We start from the raw sequence: 23,055 nt of genomic DNA, 5'->3' as shown, positions 1-23,055 counted from the left end.
GGCTTCCAGACAATTCTCCAATACCAAATTCTACAGACCACTTTCCTCAGATCCCACTGCGGAATACACTAAGAAACTGCACCATCTACTCAGGACACTCCCTACACTAACACAGGAACAAATCAACATACCCTTAGAGCCCCAGCCGGGGTTATTCTATCTACTACCCAAGGTCCACAAACCCAGAAATCCTGGACACCCCATCATCTCGGGCATTGGCACTCTCACTGAAGGACTGTCTGGATATGTGGACTCTCTACTGAGACCCTACACCATCAGCACTCCCAGCTATCTCCGTGACACTACTAATTTCCTGAGAAAACCAATGCATTGGTGATCTTCCAGAAAACACCATCCTAGCCACCCTGGATGTAGAGGCTCTCTACACAAACATCCCACACACAGATGGAATACAAGCTATGAGGAACAGTATCCCTTATGATGCCACAGCACAACTGGTTGCTGAGCTCTGTGACTTTATCCTCACGCACAATTATTTCTAATTCGGTGACAATATATACCTCCAGATAGTGGCACCACTATGGGCACCCGCATGGCCCCACAGTATGCCAACATTTTTATGGCTGACCTGGAACAACGCTTCCTCAGCTCTCGTCCACTCGTCCTTCTCTACCTATGCTACATTGATGACATCTTCATCATCTGGACCCATGGGAAGGAAACCCTGGAAGAATTCCACCACGAATTCAACAGCTTCCACCCCACCATCAACCTCAGCCTGGACCAATCTACACGGGAGGTCCACTTCCTGGACACCACAGTGCAAATAAGTGATGGTAACGTTAACATCACGCTATACCGAAAACCCACCAACCGCTATGCCTACCTTGATGCCTCCAGCTTCCATTGCGGACACACCACATGATCCATTGTCTACAGCCAAGCTCTGAGGTACAACTGCCTTTTCTCCAACCCCTCAGACGGAGACCAACACCTAGAGATCTTCACCAAGCATTCTCAAAACTACAATACCCACACGAGGAAATAAGGAAACAGATCAACAGAGCCAGATGTGTACCCAGAAGCCTCCTGCTGCAAGGCAAGCCCAAGAAAGAAACCAACAGAACTCCACTGTTCCATCACATACAGTCCTTGGCTAAAACCTCTCCAATGCATCATCAGTGATCTCGAACCCATCCTGGACAACAATCCCTCACTTTCACAGGCCTTGGGAGGCAGGCCAGTCCTCGCCCACAGACAACCCACCAACCTGAAGCATATTCTCACCAGCAACTACACACCGCACCATAGTAACTCTAACTCAGGAACCAATCCATGCAACAAACCTTGATGCCAACTCTGCCCACATATCAATACCAGCGACACCATCACAGGACCTAACCAGATCAGCCACACCATCACCGGTCCATTCACCTGCACGTCCACCAATGTAATATACACCATCATGTGCCAGCAATGCCCCTCTGCTATGTACATTGGCCAAACTGGACAGTCCCTACGTAAAAGGATAAATGGACACAAATCAGATATTAGGAATGGCAATGTACAAAAACCTGTAGGAGAACAGTTCAATCTCCCTGGACACACAATAGCAGATTTAAAGGTAGCCATCCTGCAGCAAAAAAACTTCAGGACCAGACTTCAAAGAGAAACTGCTGAGCTTCAGTTCATTTGCAAATTTGACACCATCAGCTCAGGATTAAACAAAGACTGTGAATGGCTAGCCAAATACAAAAGCAGTTTCTCCTCCCTTGGTGTTCACACCTCAACTGCTGGAAGAGGGCCTCATCCTCCCTGATTGAACTAACCTTGTTATCCCTAGCCTGATTCTTGCTTGCATATTTATACCTGCCTCTGGAAATTTCCACTACATGCATCTGACGAAGTGGGTATTCACCCACGAAAGCTTATGCTCCAATACGTCTGTTAGTCTGTAACATGCCACAGGACTCTTTGCCGCTTTTACAGATCCAGACTAACACGGCTACCCCTCTGATACTATTTACAAATAGGTCAATTGAGGCAGGGTGGTGAAGTGACTTGCTCAAGGCCACAAAAGGAAGTCAGTGTCAGCATCCAGATTAGATCTCAAAAGTTCATGATTTATAGTTCTGCACTCAGGCTATTAGCAGTGGTGCAAGTACAGTGGTGTGGTCCGGTATGCCGTACCAATAAAATACTTACAGCTGGTACGGCATACCAGAAAGACAGTGGAGGAGCCCTCCCGCAGCCCTTCCACAGAACTGCGTCTTCTCCGTATGTACAGCAGCCCTGCCAGAAAGGAGCAGAACGCAGGCAACTCCTCTGGCAGCTGTATCACCCCCAGCCCCGTGGCTGGAGGCTGCTGTACAGACAGAGGAGACGCAGCTTCGTGGAAGGGCAGAGGGCAGGGCTGGGGGTTCAACTCCTTTCTCCGCTGTGATTCCTGGGAGAGCCCTGAACCGCAGAGCTCTCCTGGGAACCACAGCGGGGAAAGGAGCAGAACATGGGGCCGCCGGGCAGCCTCACGCCAGCAGCTCTACCGCCCGAACCCCAGCCCCCAGCCCTTCCACACAGCTGTGTCTTTTGAATCCTCCTGCCTGGGGTCTGTACAGCAGAAGTCTCCGGCGCAGCGGGAGGAGGACAGAGCCCCCCACCCCAGGTAATGTGGGATGGATGTAGATCATGGGGAGGAGACAGGGAGAGTGCGGGGGGCCCCGCGCTGAGGGCAGGGCGGGGAGGAGTCATGTGGGGGAGTCATGTGGGGATGTCACGTGCCCCCCTCTTTGTGTCCCTCCCATGAGTGCAGCATACTGGCAAGAAATGATTTCTACTTACATCACTGGCTGTTAGTATTCTCTGCTTGCACCACTGGCTGTTAGTCATTCTCTCTGTAGTGCCTGTTTACGGAATTGAATGTATTCATGCACACTTTTCAAACCTTAGGCCCAGATCTTCAGCTAGTAGAAATCAGCATAGCGCCATTGTTGTCAATAGAACAATGGTGACTTGCTCAAATTTGTAAGATCTGACCCTTAATTTCTTGGTCATCTTAACTTTTTATAGTTTCAAGGCAGAATCCACATGAATAGTATCCTCCTTAGCAAGTGAACGTCCAGCACAGAGGTGGGGGCCTTTTATTGGAAGACATTCAGGATGTCAAGTGACCAGCATATATTAACAAAGTAAGTGTGGGACTGTGAAGAGTGTCAGAGCAAAGAGACACACTAGCAGTTTCAATATAGTCAATTCTACTTAAATCTTAAACAGCAGCCCATAGTTTTCCTTCGAAGTCAGGACGTGTTGTCTTTTGTTCTTTGCACAACAACAACAACATGAAGGAACCACACTGGCATAGTTGGGGCAGAAGTAGCCATATTTAGGCTACCTCTACACTGTGCGCTAGGGTGTGATTTACAGCTCATGTATATGTACTTATGCGCGCTTGATGAGAGCTAGAGCGAGGGTACAAAGTAGTGTAGCCGCAGTGGCGCAGGCAGTAGCAGCTCTTCAGGCAGGTTTCTACACAGCATGGCAACGCTGTGCCACCGCTCCCTGTGTGACCACCACTACACTATTCATACTCGTGCAACCTCTCACCGAGCTAGAGTGAGTACGTGTACGAAAACGGGGGATTATGGCCCTAGCTTGTAGTGTAGACGTAGTCTTACTAAATTAGTACAAATATCCGAGGCATAGCTATGTACTTACTGCTAGTTTCTAAAACAATAAACACCACTAAATGGCTTACAAACTATTAAAAGGGATACTACCCTATTCCTGTATACTACAGGAGGACTAGGAAACTTACCAAAAAAAAGAGAGGAGGAGGGAAACTGTCTCCAAGAGAAAGTTCTAGACTTCAGCAAGGGCACTTGCTGCTCACCAAACCACAAAAGTTAGTAGTGGCTGGAGAAGAGGAAACTAGTATAGAGAACTTTTCAGTAATTCATCTATTCCTAAAAGAAATTCATACAGGAAGCCTACAGTGCCAGCAAAAATTCCTGCTATCTATTAAAACTTCAGCGTCTCAACTGAAATATTTACTGCAAGAATTGCAGTGACTGAAGAGTCATTCTCTCTGTAGTTGACTTTTAAAGTATCTGCCTGAAGAGATTGTCAAGTGATTACAGCATTTTGATAATAAAATTAAAAGACCTGAGAAACAGAACATGATGCTCAAACCTAACAATAAAGATGACACAGAAAGCTGAAGGCAAAAACATGATTGAATTTGTAACCAACCTGATTAACAAAGTGATGGGGGAAATGACTCTCACAAATTGGAAGAGACAAGATTCTGTAGATCTCTTCAGCCAAAATTCAAGGGTAAGAGCATATCATAATACAAAACTGAGATTTGAGGACTAGAAAAACATTCTTTCACAAGCTAGGAAAGGATGGAAAATTCATCTGGGAAGAAGCATACTTCCTCTATATTTCCAGACATGAATTCTGAGACTAACAAGGAGAGAAGGGAATTCAGAGAGGTATTTGCCCTAGGAGAGAAATGGCTACAAACTGCTCTTTATTTCCAGAAAACTTTATTTAGCATAGCAATACAGCTGAAGAAGAAAAAAATAAAATTGTTGTGTCATATTTAACATACTTAGTTAGGTAAGACTATCCCTTTAACAGAGAGTAAATTGTATAAATTGAATTTCACCATTGCTGGACAAAATGCTTAAGAATGAAACCAGCCTCTGTATTTTTGAGTAGGAAATAATGAATTCTGCGGATACTCTACATGATCAGGGGAGACAAAGGTGGCCTGAAAGCTGTTCTTTCTTACATTTGACTGCCTTTTGTCCCAAGAATTTGTTCCAGTAACAGGAACAAGCTGGGTGTGGTGGCTCCTCAGCCAAACCCTCTACTTCAGAAGAGAAGGGTGTAGTAAAGAATCCATTGTCCTAGCCCTGCACCACCTGGAGATTACCTTATGCAAGGAAGTAAATCCTCAAATAACCAATTTAGGTGGCTTTCCTGCTACTTTTCACTACCGGAGTGGGGACCAGAACCTGCCCTGATGTGTTAAAAAGGTGTACCTCTACACTGCAAAAACAAAACAAAATCCAAAAACCTGCGGCAGCAAGTCTCAGAGCCTGGATCAATTGACTCGGGTTTGCGGGAGTCATGGTTACAGAGCTAACAATAGTGTAGAAATGGGCTAGAGCCTGGGCTCTGAAACCTTCCCCCCACCCCCGCCAAGGTCTCTGACCCTGGGATTCTATTGCCACCACTTCCTGTTTCAAATTATCCCATGTTAGTTATCTCCTTTCCACATTACTTCTGTATTTATTCACTTTCTTTGGGTCTACTTCTCATAAACAAATTTCTGCATAGTCTTTTTTCTTGTGAAATTGTGTGCATTACAAGACAGTGTAAATCAGAAAAGGTGCCAGTAAAGCAAGAATGGGCTCTAGAAGTCTCACTATGTGTCACCAATGAAGAATTGACTTATAGCTTGAAGTTTAACAGTTTTCCAAAACATGGAAATATTTGCAAAATATGATTGCAATGGTGTACAGTGGTATAAAATAAGCTATTTCTTTCATTGCCTCACCTTGGTCCTGGTCCTGCAATGTCATCTGCTAGCGTCCTTTCATGAGAAAATTATTGTCAAGGCTCTTCCTCACCACTTCAGTTGAAGTGCCTTGTTCTCACTCGTTGATCACTTCAGTTCTCTGAAAGACCAGGCTGAACACGTTTTTTTTCTTCCACTTCCACATTCAGTTTCAAATCTCGCAAGGATTAATGGAACAACAAAATTAGAAAGGACAGAATAGAAAGCATATCCTTTCATAGTCTACATAAAAAGCAAACACATAATCATATAGTCATTCTCTTTCTTATTCAGAAATATTTTTGGCAGGAGCAAAATGCAGATGAATAGCTTAAAAAGAAAACATTTTTCTGTGTTGCGGCATTATAGTTAGCAGAAAGTGTCTGCAGGTGCTCAAGCGGAGATCCAGCTACCAGAACAAAAGCCATTCTGGGGTTTTTGGGTAGTTGCAATCCAATGGTATTGTCCTTTGAAATTCTGAAAGGTTGCAAACCGGGTTTAAAATAATAGGTCTGATATAACAATATATACAGGAGGTCAGACTAGACGATTTAATTGTCCTTTCTGGCTTTAAACCTTGTTGTAAAAACTCTGGAAGAAAGTTAGTTTGCCCTGAGTTCTAACCATATACCATTATTATAGAACCCAAATCTAGCTATTATATATGGTAGATTAATAAAATCTGACAAAAAGAAAAGGAGTACTTGTGGCAGCTTAGAGACTAACCAATTTATTTGAGCATAAGCTTTCGTGAGCTACAGCTCACTTCATCAGATGCATACTGTGGAAAATACAGAAGATGTATGCATCCGATGAAGTGAGCTGTAGCTCACGAAAGCTTATGCTCAAATAAGTTGGTTAGTCTCTAAGGTGCCACAAGTCCTCCTTTTCTTTTTGCGAATACAGACTAACACGACTGTTACTCTGAAATCTAATATCTGACAGATATTCCAAGTACTTCCCATATACTTTAATTGTTGCCCTTATTTTTTCTGCTGATACTTTTTTTATATAATTATAGTTTTCCATGCTATTGTGGCATTGTCTGGGTAATTATATATATGATCTTCTTTTGTGTGATGAAATCATTAATGTGGTGGCTATGTAGTGGAATGTGTTCAACTTGCTCAGGAATAATGGCTTATTTTTCTTGTCTACTTTTTCCTTTTTAATACCTGTAATAACTCTGACTACTCTAAAGGTTCTCCACCTGCTGTAACACTGCCCCTCTCCCTCCAAGAAATTTGTGCAGAGCAAAATAATGCTTTACCAAATAGCTGTACAGCCCTCTCCTTTCAATGAAGTTCACTGAGAGAACTGCATTTTTGAAGACGGCTAGTTGATTAAAGAAATGTTATACTGACTCAAATGAAAACAGGACGCTGTCCACTCTTATCAGTTTTAAGAAAACTTTTCCTTTAAACATTGTTTAAAGTTTACAATTGTTTAAAATATTTATATTTAGAATAGACCTAAGAGTAGCAACCTCCCAGCAAAGAAACATGTCTTATACTTTTACAGCTGGAAACATAAAGCATAGGAGCCTGCAGAGACTTTTTTGCTAACTATGATTTGGACTTGGGACCAGAATAAAGACTGTTTCTTCCTTTTCTAAAGGAAAAAAAAAAAACACTAAGCTAGAGAGAACTTCTATTTTCTGTAGAGATATCCATGCAGTTCTCTATACCATTTCTGAAACTCAGTTACTTCATTTTTACTATTACACATCCACTTCCTTATGTTGATTTGCATTTTCAGACTTTTCACTCTGCCCTCCTGTTATGCTTACAATTTTTGCTTTTTCCCCTTTGATATTGTATTTTTCTCATTAATTTTTTTAGTCTTCTGCAATATACTTTGTATTAAATACCTTAAGAGACAAGGTAGGTAAGGTATTTTTTATTGGACCAACTTCTGTTCGCAGAAGGGGCAAGCTTTCCAATTACATAGAGCTCTTCCTCACATCGGTAGATGTGATGGATGATCTAAGGTCTGCCAGTAGTTCATGTTTTATGGTAAGAGAAATTAATGCAATTTTTTTAAAAGAGTCACAAAGATCGCTTTAGAGGTGACTCTTCTTAAATTTATTTTATTAATTTTTCTTACCATTAAAAATGTATTATTGGCAGACCACAGATCACTCCTAGAGAGAAAACTTGGTCATGAAAAAGAAAATTACTGATTTGGGCCCCAGTATTGCAAAGAGATACATCTGTGCTGAGTCCCCTGACTTCATTCACCTCTACGTGGATGGAAGGATCTTCCTATGCAGATCCCTTTGCAGGATCAAGGTCGTAGACACAGAACAACTCAGTACAAAAGTGCCCAATGGAGTGCTCATTAAGGACAGTTCTTGAATAGAACTGAGAATTTGGAAAAATGTATTAAGGCTCTCAACACTAGGCTTGCCTGAGATAGCGGGGGGAAGAAATTGTTTTGATTTGGTTTTAAAATTCCTTAGAGTTTTGATCCCACCCTTCGGTTATTAAAGATCTTTAAGGATACCTTATAAAGGTTCTGTGTTTAAAACATAAATTATATCAATTTTGTTTTTTCATACTGTAATAATTTTTGTACCATCTTTAGGTTTTAAAAGGGGAAATGAAGTAAGTATTGAGGGAAAACAGCTCTATTGTGTATGAAAACCAAAGAAGCGACATTTTTTTCAGATCTCTGTAAGGCTACACAGGCTCAACAAAAAATTAATGTTTCTTCAGAATGAATTTGCTCATCTGGGTTTCTCTGCATCTACAGAAGTCCCCACAAATGGAAACTGCATCAAGATTAAGAAACCTGTTTATTTTCTAATTATAACGATAATAAGGCTTTTCCATCTCTGAGGAGCAACTATGATGTGCCTACTGAAAATGGTGAAAGAAGATATCAAAACTTACCATTGCCTAAGTTTTTGAATGGGAGCTTGTTTGTTGTTTTTACTAACATAAAAGTTATGTTGAATATTCATTACCCAACTATAATTTAGATTTAATTTTAATTTTTTTCAAACTTGGAGAATTTTGATTTTTCCCCCCGTTGTATTTTTTGATATCGAAGAAGCTTTGAGATTTCAAGCCCCTATTCAACGTAGAGATCTGCTAAGCACAGGCCTGTGCAGAGCCCCATTGAAGTTGGGTCTTCCCAGTGGATCCTGTTGTAGGATTAAGGGCCTTCATCTTTTCATCTTCAATATATCAAAATAGCTATCAATAAATGACATAAAATGAGGACAAGTTTAGTGTATTGTCATACCTGCTTTTGAAATGATATTTTTCCCATCATTTCCTGCCAAGACAAAATTCTACTTTCAGGTGATTGCAGAGATCTAGACTGATATTCTGCTCCCATTATGTGTGTGAAATTCCACTGACATCAGTGGGAGTTTTACACATGGAGATAGTGCATCTCAAACTTATTTTGCTCTACGTGGATCTCAGAGGTTGATTTTGCCTTTAAAAGTGAATCTCTTTATATTCTTCTTCCTTGAAGTTCTGAAATTCCCCATTTAAACACTGTGCCAGCTATACGTTCAGAGGAAACAAGCCCTCTCTTGCTAGGACTCTATCGCTTAATGGCTTGTGGTGTGGGGTTTTTTCTCTTTTTTTGTTGTTTTGGTTGGTTGTGTGTGTTTTGTTTGTATTGTTACCAGTTTTTATCCTTTAATAGCATTTTATGGACTCTGCTGCCGTGAAGACATTGTTGATTTGGTAGGGTTTCATTTACTCTCTTAAACAATCAGCTTCTTTTGATCAGCTAAAGAACAGCTTGTTTGATTAATGATCATTTTTATCTTTTAAAAGGATCCTTCCCAACCATTGGGGTGAAGTCTCTTTCGAGATTCCTGAGGGCGGGCTTTTTAAGTAGCATCCCGGCCCCACATCCAGTCTCACGGGGCAGATCTTTGCCCCCCGGCATTTCCTCTGGTAGGTATTTCAGGTGAAGTTTCTACCAACCCTTACTGGGGAGCAGCACCAAAATCTGTTAGTGGTAGGATAGGGAGGTTAATACCAGTCTCAATGAATAACAAAAATAAGAGGATCTTTTCGATCCATTAACCAGCCTGCTAGTACAGGACCTGACCATGTATATGTAGGAGAGACTGTAGCTGGAGGAGAGAAACGGCCATAGCTAAGTGGTTAACTGAAATATAAAATGAAAACTGCCAATGTTCTCTTATCAAGCATTGTATGAAATTAACTTATGTAAATAGAAAATATAACTTAGAAACGGCTCTTGAAATGTCAGATTTGCTATCTCTGAATGCCTGAATGTTTTCCATGAAAGTTTCCATTTTCCAGCTAACAGAGAGGAAGTAACAAAAAATTAGAACAAGTAGAAATTAATTATGCACTGAAATAAAAATGGGGAAAGCAACTAACTTTGAACTCTGGTTTTACATATGCTTCAGCATGCATTTTTAAAAAATATAGATAAAAGTAGTTAGGGTTTGTTCCCTGCCGGGTACAATGGAGCTGAAAAAGGAAGCATAATGTAGTAATGAGATCCACAACACAGTGAGTGGGCTACTGTCAGGCTGAAGGGTGGGAAGAAAAATAATCTGCAGGAGTAGGCTGGGCTGAGGCAGAGAAAAATGACAAATCACAGGTGCTCCTTTTCTCCGGAAGGGGAATGCACATTATCCGTCTTCATCTGGAATCGTGGAAGATACCTGGCAATAAAACTAGCAAATAAAAAGTAAGTTGATAAGTTTCACTTAATTAATTTAATAGACGTCTATATTAAAATAGGTCTAAAAGCAGAATTCAAAATCTATTGCTTTCCACACTGCATATTTCAATATAGAATGAATTTCTTCCTGTCTTAATTTCTTTCTTCTCCCCTTTTTAGTAGGAAAACGGCAGCCTCCTTGACATATGGTTTACCTTTTTATGAACTACAGTTTCTTCTATTTTCACAAAAATCTAGTTAATTTCTAACATACTCTGGATTTTCTCTTTAAGGCAGGAAGGGTTGTCTAGTGATTAGAGCAGGGGGGATGAGCATAATGAATTCTGCCCTGGATTCCCTCTGCCAATTGGGGAGAGAAGTCACCTAATCTTTCTGTACCTCAACTTACTTATGCATAACATAGAGATAGTTACAGGCCAGCGGTCACTATTAATCATTGTTTTCCTTCATTCTCTAAATAGGAAGTAACAGATAGTTTTGATACTTTCTCTGATAACTGTTGGTAAATGTTGGCCACTGTACTAACCTCACAAGTGGTGCTGGCAGACAATGGTTGTAAACACTTTGAGATCTTCTTATGAAAAATACTGTACAGAGTGCTTCTTGAATAATTTTAAAGAGCTATTACTGGTTCCATCCATATTCCCTACTTTGAGTATCACACGTGTATGTGTATATATATATATATATATATATATATATATATAGTATTACTGACCCTCATTGGCTAAGAATTACTGACATCCTATTATATTTGTTACCCTGGCCCACTTATTTGTCTCATCTACCTATTTTGTCTTTTTTGTTGTTTTTTGTTTGTTTACTTGCTTGCTTTTGATTGTAAGCATTTGGGGGCAGGGACTTTCCTTTTCTATATTTTTGTACCGCTCCTAGCAGTGCAATGGGATCCTGACCTAGCTGGCCTGTAGGTGCTAATATAGTATAATGGGCTTAATAATAATGAGTAAAGGGAATATGACTCAGACTGGTAGAATATTTCAAAAGAGAAGAAACTGCAAGTGCTACTACTATATACAATTTATTATAATGTAGCTAATAGATCACTTTCCACTGTAGCAATAGCAGCAAGTGAAGGAAAGGCATCCCATCAGCCTCTTGTCAAACTGCCTCATCTTATAGAGGTTGGAGGACTGTCAGTCTGTAGAAGGGCAGACGGCTGCCGTGATTAATCCAGTGGCAGACTACATGCATTTTGTTGAAGGGAAGAACTAAGTGCACTTTTGGTTGAGGAGGAGGAGAGGAGTTTCAATGTTAAGGTAAAGAAATGCACACTAACAGCCTTAAGTCTGCACCGTACAATGCCATGCAATAATTATGATTGTGATTAAGGTATTTTAGTGTTTATAGTTTGATTAGATTAAACTGATTTTGAAGCCGTTCAGTTGTTTCATATTTTTTCCTTCATGCCATGAGTACAGCACAAAGTGAAGGTTGTTTAGGTGCTGTAACTGTGCATTTCTTACCTTAATACATTTTGGATTTCTTCTAAGCATAACCTTAACTCTGAATTGCCTGATTTATAATGCTTGGTTTGGGGTAATTATAACATCCCCGTAATGTTTTTACCTTTAAGTCATGAAATCACATTTCATTTTAAGAGAAGATTCATAGATACACCAAAGCAGCCAGAGTGCACTGTCCAATTAAGCTGTCTTTACAGCTGCTTTGAATTGCTAGAAAAGTAGCTAGAAGCAGCCACAGTGTACTGGTGAATTTAGCCCTTAACTTGCAATTCTCTTCCTGATTTTGGAGGGTTATGTTGGTGAGACTGGTGCTTTATGAAGGGAGGGCCCCTGAGTCCCAATTCTCTGCATGAAGGGGTCCTCCTGCCTCAGTGCGCAGTGGAGCTAAGGCAGAAGTAGCTGATGCCTACTGAATCTTTAAAGAGAAGTGAGAGGTTGAGCAAAATAATGTACCAACCAGAATAATGTATTCTTGACACTTGTCCATTCTTCCCCATACCTCTGAATCATAACAACCAATAGAATTATTGCATGCAAATTAGCAATAGAGCAAGTTTAGTGATTGGTTGTTACCTCTGGTGTCACAATGGCCCCTCTTCAGTTACCTAAGCTGTTGACCTGAGGCTTTATAAGCATAACAAACATATCTAATTGCTAATGATTTAGTTTAATTACAACCTATTTAATTCAAATATAGTCCATGCATAAGATTTTCATGAAATTTTAACTATATGGAAAGTTCGAAGCATCTGTGTTATTCTGTTGAGGTCATTTGGGACAAAGATGACTGACAGATGCTAAATTTCTTAAAGTTAATTATAAGCCAAGACCTTTAACTCAAACTTGTTAAATTTACTTGTAAATTATCAGAAAACTAATTCTGTAATCAAAGAGTAAGTGCTCTTAAGTTTGGGGAGGATACACTGTATCTTTCATACAAAATGAAGAGGTTGAATCCTTGCTTTAGGTGGAAAATGAAACTCAACTTTTAAATCTGGAGTAATGACCAGAGCTTCCATAATGAGCACGTAGAAAATAGGTTGTTAAGGAACTTGTGTCAAAAGTGGTTTAGGATAAAATGAAACTAATAACTGACTTTTCTCTTTCACTGAACATAAAATGTTGCCTTTTACCATTGCACTGCGTGGCAAAATACCTTGTTCGCCTCAGCAGGCTCAGTCCTTTTTAGCCTTGGAGACTCAGGTTTGGGGCAAGGCGAATCCTTATATGTGGCACAGGGTCCTGCTACTCCTCTCCTCAGTCAGTCCCTTGTGCTTGTTTTCCTTCCCTTCTGGGGAGCAAGTGCAGCCTCCCTACTGGGAAGGTTTGGTGTCTTGCTGCAAACAGCCTACTGGCAGCTTCCCTGCTCCTCTCACTCCCTCACTCTCCCCCTCCTACCACCCAGGGGAGGGTTTAAAAAGGTCCCAAGTAGTTGGAGTCAGCTGAACCTAATTGATTTCCTGGCAAACTCTTTTCCAGCTGAACCTTAGTGTCCTGTGGTTCTCTCTCCTCAGTGGATAGGGAGGGGCCTTTTAATCCCCTGGGACTAATTACTACCCCCCTTTTGTAGCTGTTTTTCCTGGGTTTACCACAACTGATGCTTTATATTCAGTTTTGTAGAATTTGGTATTTGGCTTTGCATCCCTTGGGAATTCCCTGTTGCCAACTGTGTCCACATACCTATTCAGGGGACACCATCACAGGGCCTAATCACATCAGCCACACTATCAGAGGCTTGTTCACCTGCACATCTACCAATGTGATATATGCCATCATGTGCCAGCAATGCCCCTCTGCCATGTACATTGGTCAAACTGGACAGTCTCTACGTAAAAGAATAAATGGACACAAATCAGACGTCAAGAATTATAACATTCATAAACCAGTTGGAGAACACTTCAGTCTCTCTGGTCACTCGATTACAGACCTAAAAGTTACAATATTACAACAAAAAGACTTCAAAAACAGACTCCAACGAGAGACTGCTGAATTGGAATTAATTTGCAAATTGGATACAATTAACTTAGGCTTGAATAGAGACTGGGAGTGGATGGGTCATTACACAAAATAAAACTATTTCCCCATGTTTATTTCCCGCACACACACACTGTTCCTCAGATGTTCTTGTCAACTGCTGGAAATGGCCCACCTTGATTATCACTACAAAAGGTTTTCTTCCCCTCCTTTCCCCCTCCCCCCCCGCTGGTATTAGCTCATCTTAAGTGATCACTCTCCTTACAGTGTGTATGATAACACCCATTGTTTCATGTTCTCTGTGTCTATAAATCTCCCTGCTATATTTTCCACTGAATGCATCCGATGAAGTGAGCTGTAGCTCACGAAAGCTTATGCTCAAATAAATTTGTTAGTCTCTAAGGTGCCACAAATACTCCTTTTCTTATTCACAGGAATCCTCATCTGGCCAACTTCAAGCCTAGCTTCTGGTGCAGGGGTGCTGCAAAGAAACCCCTTTGCAGTTGATTATCCCACCCTCCGTATTGAGTGAGACTTCTCAAAACTCTTGACTTGCTTCCAAAATTGCAAATCTCGTTGCATTTTGAAGACTAGACATTGCTATTCTGATGGAATAGTGCTTGCATTTGATGGCGTCATTAAAATTCTTTCACTGCTTGCTAGCACTTTTATTTGGGAAGCCTGGTTCACACGAGTCCTGAAAATACCTACTGTTATTTACAAAATCAAGTCCTTTTCTCACAATAACTTCCTTGACTTGTGATCAGTTATATCACAAACGATTTCGACTTCTTTTAGTCCATCTGCTGACAGTTCAAATTCATGTGACTCAGCCTTACATAGGTCTGTAAGGTTAATGGTCCGTGGTCTCACCTGGCATCTGGTTTCATGTAAAGACAGTGTACCTTTTTCAAGTGACATTCGTGTGTAAATCAAAATATTCTTGAAAGCCTTTGTCTAACAATTTGTAGTCCTCTCATCCTCCCTCTGGAAAGAATTGTACATTCACCATCTTTGATTTTTCCTCAGTGCCACTTGCTTGCAGGAAAATTTGGAAGTGCTGTATTCACCTCCTCAAGTTCTCACTCTTCCATACATGAGTGCTGTAAGAGATTTCAGTTTATTTCTTGGTCCTAGTGAAGTTAAATGGATCAGGATTACATATGTTTACACCCCTGTCACATGGCAGGAATCAGTGTGTATTGGCTAGTCACACCCATATTCCCAGTTTCCCTACTTTCATCATTGGAGACTTAAAAGACAGATGACTGATCCTGCTGCTATAGCGTGGAGAAAGACAGATGTGGAGAAATACAGGTAACACTGTCAGTGTCTCCCTCATAGCTGCTCTCCGGATTCTTCTCTGATAGTAATGAGTGGAGATGTAAATCAGGAGGAGAGACTACGACAGGATCCTTGTTTAGCAGTCAGAACCACTACTTGGTGTACAAATTAAATGGAAGGAGGTGAGGGTAGACCAGAAAATCTGGCTGAAGCCCCCTGCAGTAGATCCTATGACATGACCTGTACAGCCTCTGGTGTGGAGGGTGTGGCAGAAATTATGTTTTGTATCTTTTTTTCTATGTGCTGTAAACAATAGCTAATTAATCCTCCCAACCCCTGTGTTAGGCAAGTATTCAACCATTTTACACTTCAGGAAAGTGGAAGCATTGAGGCTAAGACAAAATAAACAGCATTTGCTATCATGGGCCTCAAAAATTATTTATGTTCAGAAAACAAATGAGATTGCATTTCCCTAAAGTCAATCAAATAGATCCAATGAAAAATAATCCAAAACAGCACTAAGGCTGAAAAAAAGCTCAAAGTGGGCAGTAAGTTAGATACAAGTTTGGAATGAATAATGACAACAGTAGTGTCCCAAACAAAGGAGATTACACAGAAGAGATGGTGCCTGTGGGGTGTTTGACACGCTGACTTTCTAAAACAAAGTTTGCCTGGTACCTACTGTGGTGTCCACATTTATTACAGAGCCTCTTAAATAAAATCAAATCTGAGAATCAGATGAATTAAATCAGACGATCAGTTTCATTGTTCCTCAAAATTAATATTTTATGATAATTTCCATATGCACCTGAATGAATGAGCCCATTATTCTTGATACTGTATAAACTGACAATTCAGAGTAAAATTGCATTGACAACCCTTTATTGAACAAAACTACTCAACAAAAACCATCAGGAAGCAATTATTCATAGTGAAATTCAACTATAAAGTTGTGGCACCAATATTGAGAAAAATAGCCATTCAGTTCCTCTCACGCCATCCCCTACCGCACCTTAATGCATTTTCCCTACTTTGGGTTACAATAGCTGAAGTGTGTGCATTTTTGTTAATTGAAAAAATGTAATATTTTTCTTGATTAGTAATAAATTGATAACTGAAGATGCAGAATGCAACAAAACCTGTTTTCTAATAAATGTACACTCTTCAGAATGCCCTAGTGAAATGGTTTGTCCAATTTATGAACAGACACAATGTAATTTTACTGGCATAAACAGTCAATATACTGTACAATCCTTATGCATCCCATTTTTGCCAGGGTGGGAGAGGGGGAAGGTAGAGGTCCAAGGTGGGAGTATACAAGGAGCTGTCCATTAGCTAAAGGATGTATTTTTGCTAATCCATCCCTTTGCTGTAAGGTAACTTCAGAAGAGCAAATCATTGCCAATGCTGCTGCATAAATTTTTTCCAGGGCCCCATAGTCTAAAATTGGGATTAAACTGTGTGTGGGAGAGGAACAATCATTCTGCTGGAGACTTGCATCTCTACACTGGCTGTAAGCACGTCATCTAAAACCCATTGAAGTCAATGTAAATACTGCCATTGACTTCAGTGGGACCAAGGTCTAAGTGGATTATCAGAGTGTAGGAACATTTTCTGGGACATTCAGCACCATTTTTAGACAAATGTCAGAATATTTTTGACAAAAATAATTTGTATTAACTGGGTTCAGGGATAATTGAGGCAAGATTACTATTCCGCACAAAGGGAAGTATAAAAAGATCTTGTTTGAGGGGAGAGCACTTACACACCCAGCTCCATTGGAAAATGAATTATGCAGTGTTTAATCATGATTTTCATGATGGGCGGGGAATCTTAATGGATCTCTTTCATATCTAATATAAAGATTAAGGATGTGAAAATTGCTTTACACGAATAGCTGGTTCAAATGTTCACACATCTCCCAACTAAACACATGCATAATCTTTATTTAGATGTCAGTCCCTTTTAGTGAAGGCCTCTCTAACTCTTTTACTGACTCAGCATAGCTGAAGTTCCTTCCCCATTCCCAATAAGGCTCTTTGTTTCCTTTCTAACTGTGACAGGGTCAGGCCAGATGGCTATAGGAGAGTGATAGAAGGTAGATATATTAGCCCCAGATTAAACAGGTCCCTTTCCCCTGAGTAAGATAATGGGCTGTTCCAGAACAATCAGGAAGTTGCTGGAACCAATTAAGGCAGGCTAATTAGGACACCTGGAGCCAATTAAGAAGCTACCAGAATCAGTTAGGACAGGCAGGCTAATCAGGGCACCTGGTTTTAAAAAGGACCTCACTTCAGTTAGTGAGGTGCGTGCAAGGAGACTGTTGGGATTGTTCTCCTCCTTTTCCCCAGGCTGGCCAGTGATGAGGTTAGCTGAGTGAATGGCAGGTTTGTGCCACTAGAAAAAGGAGCCAAACTGAGGACTGCAGTGAACCTCTGAGCGAAGCAAATCCGCCAGAAAGTGCAGAACCCACCAAGGCAACAGAGGAATTTTGTCACACAACACACAGCTCTTTCCTGTTCACTAGCTTCCTTCCTTTCATAAGATCTTCCATATGTTCTGTCTTTCTGCTTCCAACGACAATCTCTCCACCTAGTGTTACCAAGTGGCACAATTTTATCACGAATCTCACAATATTTGGTGTTTTTTCTTAAACTCCAGCTCCTGGAATTATTGGATTACGGGAGACTCTCTCAATTTTAATGACAAAATTAAATTAAATTTCTAGCCCTCATGGTTGTAGAGAACTTGGAAATCTAATCCGCTAAAGGCTTCAACCCAGAGGAGAAATAAAAGAAACCCAGATTTATTTTTAAAATTTCATGATTTTAAGTCAATCCCACAATTTTGGGGGGCCTGACTCATGATTTTAATATAGAGAATATCACTCACCTCACAACTGAAGACACAGTTATGGGCTTCAGAAGTGTCCATAGTCTTTCTGCCTAGCCCCAACTGCTTCTGAATTGAAAATGCACATGAAAGCAAAAAGAGATTCATAGGCAATGAGAGGAAGATGCTGGCTCAACAACTTTGGATAGTTTCAGATATGAAACCAAACTTCACTTAACCTTTTGAACATTTACCTATAATTAGTGAAGCAGTAATCATTAGCACAGTAATCCTTGGTCTCTGTAGGCAGTGATAATTGCATCCAGTTTTTGCTCATTGTGCGTGAGGGTGGAAACAAGCAACACAAGTGCTGTCAAAATGATAAATGAAAAATATATAAACAATATTTTGAAATACAGTGTATACGAGATAAACAGGACATGACCAGGAATTATGTGACAGATAACCTAAGCTTTCGCTGACCTTTCACGGAATGACGGAAGTAACAGTTTGACAAGGTTGAGCACTTCTTGGGGTATTTATAAGGGCAGAGAAACATGCTTTCCTGCAGCACTAGGCATGCATTTTTTTTCTATTGATTTTCCTTAAACTTCTGAAACCTGTACTTTTGACAAAAGGTTGTTGTTTTTTAAATTTAATGCACCTAATTTCCCTGGGCACAGATACTATGTGAATTTGTATAATGTTTCTATTTCCTCTTACATCCTTCTAAGTAGCTCTTATGTATTATGGAAATTGAATATTGATGGAGCATAGGAGCCTTTGATATGCAGATGTCATTTTGTTTAAACTCCATGACATACTATCAGGTTTCAGAGTAGCAGCCGTGTTAGTCTGTATTCGCAAAAAGAAAAGGAGGACTTGTGGCACCTTAGAGACTAACCAGTTTATTTGAGCATAAGCTTTGGTGAGCTACAGCTCACTTCATCGGATGCTCTAGCTCAAGAAAGCTTATGCTCAAATAAATTGGTTAGTCTCTAAGGTGCCACAAGTACTCCTTTTATTTTTATGACATACTACGAGGTCAATAAAGCAAGAGACCACTTAACGAATGAGACTTCATTTGGGGACAGAAATCACGTTTTCTCACTTTGGAATGTCCCTTGCCCTTCACACAGGAAAGTGTATAGTGGTATGAACATCAAAAATGTTAGGACAGCAGCTTTTAGGGGTGAAATGTCAGCATTAGATTAAATAAGTAAATTGTATTGAAATGTAGTTATACTAGGGCTGCCTTTACTGGCCATAATCTAACTGGGCTAAACACTTTATCCATCCTTTGAATTAAGCCCAAAGTGAACCTGTTATTAATTTAGGTAACCGTTTTCCTTTGCTCCTTGGCATAAGGGCCAGACTGTGCAAACTGCAACTCCCAAGTTCTGTTCTTGTCTCTGCCACTGAACCCATCTTGTCTGCTGCTTTGTACCACTCTACTGGTGGAAAGTAGTCCTAAAACCAATGTAGGATCCTTCTGTAGAACAGAAGAGCGGACAAAATGGCTGTAGGATAGATGGCCAAGGCTTTACTGCGCATCAGTAATCGCTGGTAGCTCTAATGGTCCATTGAGCTATTGTCAGCTGATATAATTTAGAGCAGTCTCCAGGCTGCTCCAATTACTGCAGAGGCCTGGCCTGGCACACGGCCTTCATGGGATCAAGGGAGCACAAAGATGATCAAAAGCACATTGAGACCAAACTTCCTCCTGGCTGCGCTGTGTGTTCTTCTGCCACAGCTGAGGTTCTGGGTCACTGACATCTTGGGCAAGTCACTTAATCTCTGTCTGCTGACCCAGATATAACATGGATTTACTTACCTGTTTCACAGGGCTATTAAGGCTTACTGTCTGGAAAGCAATTTGAGGTCCTCAGATGAGAGCTATCATAGGAGTACACAGAATAATTATTATTAGTCAGCCCCCATTCTGTAGTCACTTTATAAAGCACTGAAAGTTGTTCTCCCTACATGTATGTTTGAAGTGTGTTAAAGCATGCATGGTCAGCTAGACAGACCCACAGACCATTGAATGGCCAAGTGTTTGTATTTTGAATGTATATTTTGGAGGTTTACCTGTTGGAAATGAGCTGAATATGATGAATAAGACTGCTCCAAGGCAGAACTTGGCTTTTCTTGCATCAGATATGTAATGGTGATAAGTCTGTAGAAAAGGCAGTAACACAGCATTGACCCCAACAAGGCAGATCTTGAAGGAATGTAAAATTGTTAAAAGAAAACTGGCTGGAAAGCTAAAATGAAAATTAACAGTAAAAATAAAAATTTGACCAGTACATTTATCAAACTTGTACAGCCTAACTATAGAAAAAAGTTGCCACGTGCTTTGCCTCTACTACTGCAATCTCTTTGCTTCCACAAATGGAATGGAGAGTGGGGATGGACTGGATCAGGAAAAGGGAGAAACTATAAACATGGAAACAGCTTTCCCCAAAATATTCCCCCAATCCTGCAGAATCCCTTTTGTCGGAAAACCAGATGATTTGGGACTGGAGAGGTGGCAGGCCGGAGGAGACAGGGAACATTTTAAAGCATTGTCCTTTTCTCAGCCTTGCAGGGATTCACCTCCTAAATCAGGTTTATTTTAAAGAATGTTCCTCATCCAGGATGTGAAACCCCTATGGCTAGGGCAGTGGGTACACCTGGGTTTATGGCACCTTTGGATGTTTCCTGACATAGAGGGAGGAGAGGACATGGGGAGGCTAGGAAGCAGTTTGGAGGTACAGGGCCAACACACACATGATCCTGGCATCCATGGCATGTCTACTGCAGTGTAGACTTCAGGCTCAGGCTGCAGCCTGAGCTCTGGGACCCCAGGAAGATGGAGGGTCTCAGGGCTCAGGTTCCAGCCCAAGCCCAAATGTCTGAACTGCTGTTTTACAGCCCAAGCCCTGCAAGCCTGAGTCAGCTGACACAGGCTAGACGTGGGTGTTTAATTGCAGTGTAGACATGGATCCCCCTGGGACTGGGAGCTCAGCCAATGGAGAACTGGGAATTTTAAAACTTCTATATCCCCCTTGGTTCTCAACAGGAAAATGCGAGGAAGACCCTCTGAGTGCATATTTAAGGTTCCCAGTAGTTTAAATTAAAAAAACCTGCCTATGTCCCAGAGCAGTTTGTGATAGCAATGCCATGTTTATTCTGTTTGTAAGTTTTACGTGTATTTGGGTCTGCTCCTCTTCCCACTGAAGTCTTCAGAAGAAACAGAACTCGGCATTTCATTGAAAAAACTGCAGCTATATAGGAGGGATATACAGGGCAGTATAGTATACTGAAAGAGACCACAAGGCTTTTATAAATAAGCTGGGAAGGAGAAAGCTTGGAAAAGGCGTGAAAAGAACAAAATTAAACCAGAAGAACAAGATGTAGTGAATGAAAATTTGCAGAAAAACACTTCAAAGAACAATATGCAATTTTTCAAATACTATGTAGACACAATAAACTCTGGTCATTTAGGAATGGCAGCTATGGGCCATTTGTGTGTGTGTATTAAATAGTATTCAGCAAATAATGTTCTTCAATATATTGTACATTACTGTTGTTTATTTGCCAAGGATGTATACACCCAGCTCTGAGAGTCATTCCTTAACTATATTATTCAAATGGCAGTGTTTATGCTGGCCTAGCACAGATCCTAGTGGCCAGGGACTAACGGGAGTTTGGGCGAGCAACTCCACATTCTGCACGTCCATCCTTTTAGGGTATTTGGAATACAAATTTCAGTTTGGGATCATCTCTAATTTAAAACAATTCGTATAAATACGATTATTTGTGGTAAATTCATCATTTGATTTGTACATGAGTTGGTTTTGTTAGTTTTTGATTTAATACTGTAAAATTTGACTGGTTGTACAGCTGCTTTTCTGCATCATTGGTTTTTGGGGTGTTTGTTTTTGTTTGATGGGTATTTTTTTTAAAGTCTCTTGGGAAAACATTTATTCCCTGGAATCTACTGTCCCACCAGTGTACATCACTACTATAACTTCTGTTACCAGTAATAGCTGTGAAGCATCTAGAAAGATAGAGCAATAAACTCTGCCAATGCATATTGTATATAACAGGGGTCTCAAACTCAAATGATCACGAGGGCCACATGAGAAATAGTACATTGGCCCGAGGGCCGCACCACTGACCACCCCTCACACCGCTGCCCCTGCCCCGCCCCCACTCCACCCCTTCTGTGAGGCCCTGCCCCTGCCCCGCCTCTTCCCACCTCCATTCCAACCCCTTCCCTGAAATCCCCACCGCAACTCTGCCCCCTCCCTGCCCCCAGGGGGTGCAGGAGGGGTGCAGGGTGCAGCAGGGGGTTGGGATGCTGGAGGGGTGCAGGGTGCGTCAGGGGGTCAGGGTGCAGGGTGTGGCAGGCGGCTCAGGGCAGGGGGTTGGGGTGCAGAAGGGGTGTGGGGTGCAGCAGGGGGTTCAGGGCAGGGGGTCGGGATGCAGGATGCAGCAGGAGGCTCAGGGCAGGGGGTTGGGGTGCAGGAGGGGTGCGGCAGAGGGCTTAGGGCAGGGGGTCAGGGTGTGGGGTGCAGCAGGGGGCTCAGGGCAGGGGGTTCGGCTGCAGAAGCAGTTCAGGGGGCGGCTCCGGCCCAACGCACACCGGGGGCAGGGCAGGCCTGCCTGGGAACGGGGAACCGTGGCCAATGGGAGCTTCGGGGGTGGTACCTGGAGGAGCGGCCAGGGCAACACACAGACACCCCCACTCAGGTCCCGGCCGCTTCCCAGAGCGGCGCGGGGGCACGGCAGGGAGGGAGCCTGCCCTGCCCCTGGTGCGTGCTGGGCTGGAGTCGCTCTAGTTAAATGCTGGGGGGACAGGGGTGCCGCGGGGAGTTGGTGGGCTGCAGAAAATAACCCGGCGGGCCACGAGTTTGAAACCCCTGGTGTATAAGAAACAGCACAAGTGTAACTAGACTTGGGGTTTTGAGCCCTGAACATTTACATGAGGAAAGTGGGGAGTTTACGATGAGCATTTTTAAATTCTAAAAGAGCTAATCCTAATTAGAAGCAGGACTGTGCATTTACTAAATTAGGGCCACTTTCTAGCTTCAGTGGGAGACATATGGCTGTAATACAAACCAGAATATGGCCCTTAAATGGGAGGATACCAGATAAAAGTATGAACTGTGACTTGTAGAGATGACCTGAAGATATTTTCACGTAAATTACAGAAACCAGGTCTTACAACCCTCTCTCTCTCTCTCTCTTTATATACTGTACTAATAAATATCCTGTGTTTACTTT

General features: G+C 41.6%; 1 protein-coding gene across 5 annotated transcripts in view; it reads left to right on the top strand.

Moving 5' to 3' along the window:
- EPHA6 (EPH receptor A6) overlaps positions 1-23,055 on the top strand; it is an 861,217-nt gene that overhangs the window by 713,612 nt on the left and 124,550 nt on the right. For 4 of the 5 annotated variants that reach the window (XM_048870007.2, XM_048869981.2, XM_048869973.2 and 1 more), the window contains one exon: positions 9,322-9,444. The exons of the other annotated variant lie outside the window; for it this stretch is intronic. In XM_048870007.2, the coding sequence (XP_048725964.1) occupies positions 9,322-9,444 (123 nt within the window). The remainder of the gene's footprint in view (positions 1-9,321; positions 9,445-23,055) is intronic. 5 annotated transcript variants of the gene reach the window in all.

Source organism: Caretta caretta, chromosome 1 (genome assembly GCF_965140235.1).
Source record: "Caretta caretta isolate rCarCar2 chromosome 1, rCarCar1.hap1, whole genome shotgun sequence".
In the NCBI taxonomy this organism is placed as follows: Eukaryota; Metazoa; Chordata; order Testudines; family Cheloniidae; genus Caretta; species Caretta caretta.
Note: the sequence above shows the minus strand (reverse complement) of the source record. Positions and strands in the feature narration are given on the sequence as shown.